Here is a 10,813-nt window from a genome sequence, read left to right on the forward strand (position 1 = left end):
GATTGAAATACACCCCTCACTGGTCCGTAGCCACAAAGGAGCACCAATGGCATGAAAAGCAGCCAGTACAGATTCAGTAACTTACTGGTGACTAGAGCAGGAAACTAGAATTCAATCATTTTATTATCTACACTAATGTTTCCACAGAGATAGCAATGAAATAAGCATCTAGTGGTATTGTTAGTCTGAGGAGGATTATCCGCAGTATTTCCTTGGGAGAGGACATCCCACATGGAAACCCAGGATCCCACCCTCACTGGTTCTAGATGCACACTACAGATCTGTTAGGTGAATGAACCCTTAGAGGTAAATCAGATGATGAAATTCACAAGCTGAAGATACATAGAGAAGGAAAAAGGGTACTCACCCATGACTTGGACATTCCTAAAAGAAAAGCAGAATCCCAATATTAAAGTCAAGCCGTTACAACACTTTTTGCTGTGTCTAAACTCAGAGCCTCTGACTTTTTAGGGTGGTCGGAGGGGCCATTCACCAAACAGCCCCAGCCTCCCTGGGACCCCAGCCCGAGACTCGTGTTTCTTATCAGAAGCAGGGCTTGGCATCTGTATTTTCCTTTGAGAAGCTCCCCGGGCAATTCTCATGTGCAGTCAAAATGCAGAAGCAGCAGCTCAGAGAATCAGGCCCAAACCATTTCCTCCTGAAACACTTCAAAGGCTGCCCGTGGGAAAGAATCCACACACTCTAGCATGTTCGTCACTGTCTCACAGGTGATGGTGGGGATTACATTCCTGCAATATAAAATGCTTCTGAGTGCCTGACACACTGTGCACACTCAGCCGCCGCCTCCTGCCTGCCTGCTGGGCTCACCCCATGATTTAAGTCTTGCCACTGATATTCCCTTCCTGAATGATCTCTGATGTCCCTACGTCATCACACTGTAGTGATGGGCAGTTTAAATTTTTGCTTCCCTTCTGGACCAGGTTCTGTCAGTGGATGGATCGTGCACTATCCATCACACCAACATCCCCACTTCCACCGACCTGCACAATACCTCCCGCTCGTAGGGGCTTATGTCGGGGGGATGGGTGAGAAGAGCAGGAAGAACCAGCCTGAGAATACAAGGGAGCCGGTGCACGTGAAGTCCAGCGGACCCTCCCATCTGCTTCCCAGGAGTGCCTCATCCCCACCCCGTCAGCCCCTGCTCTTCTGTCTCCCGGAATTTTGACAAGAGCTGAGCTGTGCCCTTGTCTCTCACTCTGCTCCTGCACAAACACACTGCCCTGTGCTCATCCGTGTCTATCACACATTAGGCTGTTTCCCACAGGGCATCTATCCCTTTCCCCCTTACCCGTCCCTATTTCCTTATGTTAGGGTTGTTTCTTTCAGGGCTCCCTGAACATGCTCCACCTCTATTAGGAATCTAGGAATTGGTGACCCCATAGCAGTGGGTCTCACAGTGGAGTGTGCCTCAGAGTCACCGGAGGGCTTGCGAGAACAGATAGCTGGGCTCCACTCCCAGAGTTGTTGATTCTGTAGGCCTGAGATGGACACTTGAGCTTGCATTTCTAACAAGCTCCCAGATGTGGGAGCTGCCACTGGTCAAGGCAGTGCGCTTTGGAAATCACTACACTAGAAAATTAATCTTTAGACTGTTCTTTTCCCAGTGTTTGTTCTTTGTAAAAAATGAGTTGGCTATAAATGCATGCATTTATTCCTGGGTTCTCTTTTCTGTCTTACTGGTTTATGTGTCTGTTTTTATGCCAGTACCATGCTGATTTGGTTCCTAGAGCTTTGTAATATATTTTGACATCAGGTGGTACCTCCAGCCCTATTTGTTTTTTTGCTCAGGATGACTTTGGCTTTTTGAGGCCTTTTATGGTTGTAGATGAATTTTGGGATTTTTTTTTTCCTATTTCTATGAAGATTGTCATGGGATCTTTTCATTTGCAGTAACACAGATGAAACCGGAGGACATCAGGTTAAGTGAAATAAGCCACAGAAAGATAGGTATCACATGATTTCACTCATATATGGGAGCTAAAAAAGTTGATCTCATGGAGGCAGTGAGTAGAATGGTGGTTACAAGAGGACGGCAAGGGTAGGGGAAGAGGGGAGGATGAAGCAAGGTTTGTGGATACAAAAACACAGTCCTGTAGAGGGCATAAGAGCTCGTGTTTGGTAGCACAAGAGGGTGACTATGATGAACAATTTATTGTATATTTCAGAATAGAGGCTGGGCATGGTGGCTCACACCTGTAATCCCAGCACTTTGGGAGGCTGAGGTGGGCGGATCACTTGAGGTCAGGAGTTCAAGACCAGCCTGACCAACATGGTGAAAACCCATCTGTACTAAAAATACAAAAATTAGCTGGGCGTGGTGGTGAGTGCCTGTAATTCCAGTTACTTGGGAGGCTGAGGCAGAAGAATCACTAGAATCCAGGAGGCAGAGGCTGCAATGAGCCAAGATCACACCACTGCATTCCAGCCTAGGCCACAGAGTGAGACTCCATCAAAAAAAACAAAAAACAAAAAGCAAACAAAATAGAAGATCTGGAATGTTCCCAACACAAAGAAATGATCAAGGTTTGAGGCGATGGATGTTCCGCATATCCCGATTTGATCACTACACATTGTATGCCTCTATCAAAATATCACATGTATCCCATAAATATGTATAATTATTATGTATCCATAACAACTTTTAAATCCTTAAAACCCTACGGCAACCCCCATGTGTTGCAAATTGCAGCAGAGTTGCCTATACGAAAAGCAGCTCAACTGGAAGTCAGTGCCGGCCACGGGGGCTGGCGTTAGAGAAGGCAGACTTCTCTGCACCTGAGGTTTGCATCTCTAACAAGAGTCAAGGTGACGTCAATGCCGCTGGTCCGGATGCTGCACTTGGAGGACCACATGCAGGCTGTGATGTCCTGCTGCCTGATGGTTCTATATAAGCGAGTTTTATCACTTCCCTGGCTCCAAGCACCAGAAAGACCATGCCAGGTATCCAATACAGGAGCCTTACAGCACGCTGAAGCCTCCACCACAGGGCCCACCTCCATCTCCCACACCGTTTCCCTCTGGGGACCTTCCTTGCAGATTTACTGCCTTGTCTTTTCATTATGTGCAAGTTCAAAGCCCTATCCCACAACAAACGAAGCCACAACCCTGGCAGAGGAACTCCCTTCCTGACCCTGACCACAGGGCCCTCCAGGCCTCACCACCTCTTCCTGGGCAGGTGCCTTCCCTCCTGATCCCCTCAGCCTGTGCTGGGGTTATTTCCATTCCTGCAGCTCAGCGTGGCCCCAGTGACTCCTACCAGATGGTCTTGCACTTTTGCCCATTTAAGAGCATTTTAGGGCCGGGTGTGGTAACTCACACCTCCATCTGAGGTGGGTGGATCACTTGAGGCCAGAAGTTCAAGACCAGCCTGGCCAACGTGGTGAAACCCCGCCTCTACTAAAATTAACAAAAATTAGCTGGGCGTGGTGGCGGCCACCTGTAATCCCAGCTACTCTGGAGGCTGAGGCAGGAGAATCCCTTGAGCTTGGGAGGTGGAGGTTGCAGTGAGCTGAGATCCCACCACTGCACTCCAGCCTGGACAACAGGGTGAGACACTGTCTCAAAAGAAAAAAAAGAAAGAAAGAGCATTTTGGATGCTATTTTAGTCCTTGTCCTAAGGGGGCATTCACTGTCCTGGTTTCTCGGGACCCCACTCCTAACTCCCCGCCTGTTACGAGTTCTGGACAGAGATTCCTCCACACAAATAACCCGGTTTCGTCCCAAGACAGAGCTGCCGTGGGATGGGGCCGCTTCCCGGGCAGTACGCCAAGAGTGAGGCCGCGGAGTCAGCCCTGCGGCCGCGTCCCACACTGACACCTGTGGGCTGCCTGGCGGCCGAGCCCATCTGCTCCGGGGTGGCCCAACAATCCAGCAAGGCCGACCTCCACCCTGCAGGGTTGCTGGAAGAGTCCTGCGAACCGCGCGGCGCTCAGGGCCTCCCTAAGGGGAGATAGACCTCCTCCGAGTCCTCAGGCCCCTGCGCCGCTTCCCGCAGAGCGGAAACTGTTTGTGGAACGAGCTTCCCAAGACCCCGCTTATCCGTCACCGAGCCCCGCGCTCAGGTCAGCTCTGCCCTGTGGGCCGCTCCGGGGCTGACCCCCGGGGATCGCATCCAGGTCCCGGGCCCCAGCCTGTCTTCCATTGGGTTTGGGCCACAGGGGAGATGAGAGGGAAGAAAAAACGCTGGGGTATTTGTTTTTCTGGCTTCCTCCCTGCAAGGTCCCCTCAGATCATCACCTCAAGTGACAGTCACGGCTTCTCCGACGTCTCCCTTCCCACCTGACTCTCTCCTTGCAGGTTTCGGAGCGGTTCCTCCCCCTCATCTTGCAGGCCCAGGGGCGGCGGGCAGGCTGCTGCAGGCCCAGGGTCCACGCTGCCCTGTGTGGCCCGTCCCCGCGGCGTCTTTCTGTGCCCGAGCCCTCCCGTGCGGAGCGTGGCTCCCGTGTCCTGGGAGGGTCGTGGTGACGCACTGCACCTGCTGTGGACTTGGGCCGCCGTTCACACCGCGCAGGGAAAGCGCCAGGCTCCAGGGAATAGGAAGGGCTGGTCGGGCAAGTGTGCGTTTTGCAAGCTCGGTGCAAATCAGGCTGTGGGTGCAAAAGCGTCACTGCTGCACGGTGTGTGTGTGTGTGTGCGTGTGTGCGTGCAGTGTGTGTGTGCGCGCGCGCGGTGTGTGTGTGTGTGCGGTGTGTGTGTGTGTGTGTGTGTGTTTGTTTTTGAGATGGAGTTTCACTCGTCTGGCTGGACTGCAATGGCGCGATCTCAGCTCACTGCAAACTCTGTCTCCCAGGTTCAAGCGATTCCCCTGCCTCAGCATCCCGAGTAGCTGGGTTTACAGGCACCCGGGGCTGCTCGTTCTTGAGGACATGGCAATACCACGTTATGCTTCGCCTGCTTAGCCTTTGGGTAATATGGCCTTACCATTGCCTCCCAAAGCCAACGACAGGTGAGGAGCCACACAAAGGCCTGTCTTATCCCTGGCCCCCTTCAGGAAAGCAGGAGTGAGCACTGAAAACCCAAACCCAGCAGAGAGAGCTCTGGCTTCATGGCAACCCTTTCCTGTGTTCCCCGAAGCTTTATTTACAGGGAAAGACTTCATCTTTCCAGAGTTGTTCTTCTGTCTTTGCTAAATATTTTGTACCTGTTATTTGCTTCATAATAGCGGTAAAACTTTTGTCTACTTCACATGTACTAGTTACAGAAAAGTGGCCATTCAGAAAGCTTAGGTCTTGACAATCATCGCACGGGGAACTAAATTATGGAAAAGGAAATCCCTTAAAGTGCAGATCTGAGACTTAGTACCCAGCCATCACCGAGAAGGCATTTTGTTTTCTGAAAGCGTGTATTCCTAGAACTGCATTTATTATTACAGGGCAGAGGTTGCTAAACGCTTCTTTTACAGAATCAAGAGCTATCTACTGGGCGTAACACTGCAGTCAGCATTCCTTATCTTAATAGGCCTGTGTCAACAGGATTGCTATCTTAGAAAGCTCAAGTGCAGAACTGGTGTTTACATCGGGACTTAAGACTGAACACAAGCATCAACTATCACAAGTTCTGTTTATTTTGGTGCATTCGTGTTTATGTTGGTTCCCTGCTAGAAAACCTCAGAGGCATATTCGAGTAGCCAAGTGTTTCTATGTCGCTCTGGAGTGCCTTGTGTGAACTACTGACTAGAGCCAAAACCAGCTTCGAATCTGGACTTCCTATCGGACTAGCTCCCTTAGCACCGATACATTGTCAGCACTGAATAAATGCAGGCTCTTCTTGCTGTTCTAGACCCAGCAGTGGTTTTGCTTTTCTTTTGGCTAAAGATTTTAATGAAATAAGTGTATATTATACATTTATATGATTATTGACTTGGGCGCTGAGGGGAACAGGGAACACAGGAGAAAACAAGAGACTCCCCTCTCCCCCACTACTCAATGAACTCTCCCATTCATGTGAATATTTCCTACTATTTATATAAAGCATGCTCCATATTTTGAACCATTTCGGGATGGAAACTCTGACTTTGATGTTTTATTACCTAGAAATTAATAACTCTGTCAGCAACTGACAGACTGCAGAGAACGCACTTCCAGGAGTTGGACTTCGGAAGTCAAAAGGAACAAGGCTTTTTGCTGAGGTCTAAGAGAGAAGCCCTCACTTTCAGGCGGAGAGATAACTGTTTTCTTTTGTGACCAAGAGTGAAAATGAGGGAATACTGTAAGCTTCAGCTCCTGTGTTGAGGATGTGTTTCTGAAATTGCAAGGTGTGGTGGTCAGAACAGTGGGCCCTTGGTGATGTCCCTACCATAACTGCTGGGATTCAGGGATATGTTCCCTCCTATGGCCAAAGGGTTTTGCAGATATGATTGAATTAGGGGCCTTGGGATGAAGAGTTTAACTTGGATTATCCAGGTGGACCCAGTACAATCACAAGTGTCCTAAAAAGTCAGAAAAGGTGAAAGCAGGGGAGTGACCACAATTGTTGCAGGGTGGGTCCCGAAGTCAGGGAAGGCGGTGGCCTGGAGAAGCTGGAAATGGCAAGGATACTGGTTCTCCCTGAGAGCCTTTTGATGCAGCCCTGCCAATACCTTGATTTTAGCCCAGTCAAATTCACTGTGGACTTCCGACCTCCAGAACTATAAGAAGGCACTGTGTACGCCACTAAGCTGTGGGGCTTTGCTATAGCGGGAATTAGAAACTAATACACATGGGTTTGCCCCAAACTCTGTATATACAGGTCTTTAGTCACTCCTTACATATAACTAAGACTCACATTTCCTGCCATGTTTTGTTTGTTGGTGAAATGCTCTTTATATTAATTTTTTCCTAAACTACATTGTTCTCCTTGGAGCTTAGCCGTGCATACCCGGCACCTGCCTTTTAAATTGGATTTGGCAGAATCTAAGCTCTGGGGCTTGCTCTGGAAATGCTTTCATAAGCCAGGAGTAAAGGGGTCAAATTGACAAAGTTGGTCCCACAAGAGGACCCAGGAAGGTAACGGCCTTGCTAATGGCAAAAGCGGCTTTTCAGTTAAGGAGAGAACGTTCTCAATATTGCCCCTGTGTCTAGCCAATGGAAGGATGTGGGCTTTTGGAATCAAGAGCTTGAACCTCAGTGTAGAGACATTCCTTCTGGCCCTGCAGCCTTGATCAAGGTGCTTAACCTCTGGACTTCCATTTCTTCATCTACGATATAGTTTGCCTGTATGTCCCCACCAAAATATCATATTGAAATGTAATCCCCAGTGCTGGAGGTGGGGCCTGGTGGGAGGTGATGGCATCATGGGGGGGGAGCTTTAGCACCAGCTCTCTTGGTCCTTGCCACAGCAAGTGAGTTCTTGTGAGATCTGGTTATTTTATGAGATGGAGTGTCACTCTGTCACCCAGGCTACAGCGGAGTGGTGTGATCTCAGCTCACTGCAAACTCCACCTCCTGGGTTCAAGCAATTCTCCTGTATCAGCCTCCCGAGTAGCTGGGATTACAGGCACGCAACACCATGCCTGGCTAATTTTCGTATTTTTAGTAGAAACAGGGTTTCACCCTGTTAACTAGGCTGGTCTCAAACTCCTGACCTCAAGTGAGCCACCTAACTCGGCCTCCCAAAGTGCTGGGATTACAGGCATGAGCCACTGCGCCTGGCCTTCGATCTGGTCATTTTAAAGTATGTAGCATCTTCCCCTCACTCTCTCTTGCTCCTGCTATTGCCATATGACATGCCCGCTCCCTCTTCACCTTCTGCCATATTTGAAGCTTCCAGATGCCTCCTCAGAAGCAGATACTGCCATGCTTCCTGTACAGCCTGCAGAACTGTGAGCCAATTATATCTCTTTTCTTTATCAATTACCTAGGTGTTTCCTTGTAGCACTACAAGAATGCCCTAACACAGAAAAATGGTACTGAGGAATGGGGCATTGCCATAAAGATACCTGGGAATGTAGAAGGAGCTTTGGAACGGGTATAGGTCAGAAGAGTGTAGAGGGCTCAGAAGAAGACAGGAAGATGAGGGAAAGTTTGGAACTTCTTAGAAACAGGATAAATGGTTGTGACCAAAATGCAAATAGTGACATGACCATGAAGGTCAGGCTGAAGAGGTCTCAGATGGAAATGAAGAACTTATTGGGAACTAGATCAAAGGTCACTTTTGTTACATCTTAGCAAAGAACTTGGCTGCATTGTGTCCATGGCCTAGGAATCTCTGGAAGTTTAAACTTGAAAGTGATGACCTATTGAGGAATTGTATCAAGGAAAACTGAATCCACAAGGGGTGTGGTTTCCAAGGCAGAAATTTCCCACAACATGCCCGACAGGGCTTCATCCACATCCCCATCCGGGAACTTAGAGTTCTTTGTCTAACTTTCCCACGCACGGGCTGGGTAGAAAGCCCAGGTGAGCTTCCTTTGTTTAGAAAGCCCACCAAAAGCTCTGAGGAAGGAGGCTTTGATTGCGGGCCAGGCAACCTATTCAATATTAGAGTTGAAGATCAATCTCTCCAAAGGAAGTTTGGAAAAGCTCTTCCCACTGGACGAGAATTTGAATGTGGCAGGAATAACTCTGGGGTTAAAATTCCCCCTACTCCCTTACCTATAGGGACTACACTCTGGATCCCCTTCCACGGCAACGTGGAAGCTGTCTCTCCCTCTCTCCCTATAGGGATACCCCTCCCTGGGATCCCCTCCCACAACAGCGTGGGAGCTCTCCCTACTTCTCTGTTTGTCTGTCTGTCTGTCTGTCTCTCTCTCCCTCTCTGCCTAATAAATCACTCTCTGCAAAATTCTTTGGGTCCAATATTTACTTGAATGAACTCACCATGCAGACAGGGCCCTCTCCCCATTCTTGGGTGAGAGAACCCAAGAACCTTGGGCACATCCCACTGGGGGAGGGAGCTGAGCCTTCCCCATGTCCTGCAACCCCAGTTACACTAGGATATCTGGTAGAAGAAATTTGTAAGCAGCAAAGCATTCAAGATGTTACCTGGCTGCTTCTAGCAACCTATGCTCATAGGTGGGGACAAATAAAATGACTTAAACCTGGGACTTACATTTAAAGAGAAGGCAGAGTGTAAATGTTGGAAAAATTTACAGCCTGGCTACGTGGCAGAGAAAGAAAATGCATTTTCAGTAGAGAAATTCAAGCAGGCTGTAGAGCAACCACTTGCCAGAGATATTTGCATAACAGGAAGAAGTCAAGTGCTGACACTCAAGACAATGGAGGAAAGGCCTCTAAGGCATTTCAGAGACCTAATTGGCATCTTCTTCCATCACAGAGCCTGGAGGACTAGAAGGGAAGAATGGTGTCATGGGCCATCCCAGGGCCCCACAGCCCCATGCAGCCTCAGGACACTGCTTCTTGCATCCCAGCCACTTAGGCTCCAGCCTTGGCTCAAAGAGCCCTACATACAGCCCAGGCTGCTGCTTCAGATGGCTCAAGCCATCAGCCTTGGTGGCTTCCACGTGGTGTTAAGCCTGCAGGTGTCCACAGACTGCAAAAGTGAAGGAGGTTTGGGAGCCTCTGCATAGATTTCAGAGGATGTATGGAAAAGCCTGGATGTCTAGGCAGAAGCCCTGCTGCAGGGGTGGAGCACTCACAGAGAACCTCTGGCAGGGTAGTATGGAGCGGAAAGGTGGGGTTGGTGCCCCCACACAGAGTCCTCACTGAGTCATTGCTTAGTGGAGCTATAAGAAGAGGGCCACCATCCTCCAGACCCCAGAATGATAGATCCACCACCATCTTGCGCCCTCAGCATAGAAGAGCCACAGACACTCAACAACGTGTGAGAGCAGGCTCGAGCTGAACACTGCAAAGCCACAAGGGCAGAGCTGCCCAAGGCCCTGGGACCCCACTTCTTGCATCAGCATGCCCTGGATGTGGTACACAGAGTTATAGGAAACTATTTTGGGCTTTAAGATTTAATGACTGCCCTACTGGGTTTTGGACCTGGGTGGGGCCTGTAGCTCCTTGCTTGTGGCTGATTTCTCCCTTTTGGAATGGGAATGTTTACCCAATGCCTATACTCTCATTGTATCTTGGAAATAAGTAATTTGTCTATAGGTAGAAAAGACTTGCCTTGCCTCGGATGAGAGTTTGGACTTGGACTTCTGAGTTAACACTGGAATGAGTTAAGACTTTGGGGGATTATTGGAAAGGCATGATTGTATTTTGAAATGTGAGAGGGACATGAGATTTGGGGAGGCCAGAGAATGATATAGTTTGAATGTGTGTCCCTGCCCAAATCTCATATTGAAATATAATGCTCAATGTTGGAGGTGGGGCCTGGGGAGGGGAGACTGGATCATGGGGGCAGTTTCTCATGAATGGTTTAGCACCCTCCCCCTTGGTACTGTCCTCACAATAGTGAGTTCTCATGAGATCTGGTTGTTTAAAAGTGTGTAGCACCTCCCCCCTCACTCGGTGCCCCTACTCCAGCCATGTGACATGCCCACTCCCCCTTCGCCTTCCATGAGTGTAAGTTTCCTGAGGCCTCCCCAGAAGTGAGCAGATGCCAGCACATGCTTCCTGTACAGCCTGCAGAGCCATAAGCCAATTAAACCCTCTTTCTTTATAAATTACTCAGTCTCAGGTATTTCTTTATACCACTGCAAGAACAAACTGACACAATCTACCACTTTCTCTGAAAGTTAGTTAGTAAGATGGAATCTACACGAATAAAATGAGTTTTTTTATTCACTGCATCTCAGGAAGACAACTTGGCAGAGTCTTTACTGAGTGTGAGTACATCTTTAGAAAGGAATGACTTAAGGCCGGGTGTGGTGGCTCACGCCTGTAATCCCAGCACTTTGGGAGTC

The 10,813-nt window shown here is 49.1% G+C and overlaps 1 protein-coding gene and 1 long non-coding RNA gene across 2 annotated transcripts in view; both read right to left on the reverse strand.

Moving 5' to 3' along the window:
- Positions 1 to 10,813, reverse strand: part of SLC15A1 (solute carrier family 15 member 1) — a 64,201-nt gene that overhangs the window by 42,640 nt on the left and 10,748 nt on the right. Inside the window, exon 2 of the mRNA XM_017503518.2 lies at positions 368 to 384. Within this exon, the coding sequence (XP_017359007.1) occupies positions 368 to 384 (17 nt within the window). The remainder of the gene's footprint in view (positions 1 to 367; positions 385 to 10,813) is intronic.
- LOC119467624 lies at positions 569 to 3,355 on the reverse strand. The gene is made up of 2 exons (XR_005196167.1): positions 3,180 to 3,355; positions 569 to 749 (listed from the first exon to the last, which is right to left on the reverse strand). It is a non-coding gene; the product is annotated as an uncharacterized LOC119467624 (long non-coding RNA).

The sequence above is a fragment of the Cebus imitator genome, unplaced genomic scaffold (assembly GCF_001604975.1).
Source record: "Cebus imitator isolate Cc_AM_T3 unplaced genomic scaffold, Cebus_imitator-1.0 Scaffold312, whole genome shotgun sequence".
Lineage (NCBI taxonomy): Eukaryota > Metazoa > Chordata > Mammalia > Primates > Cebidae > Cebus > Cebus imitator.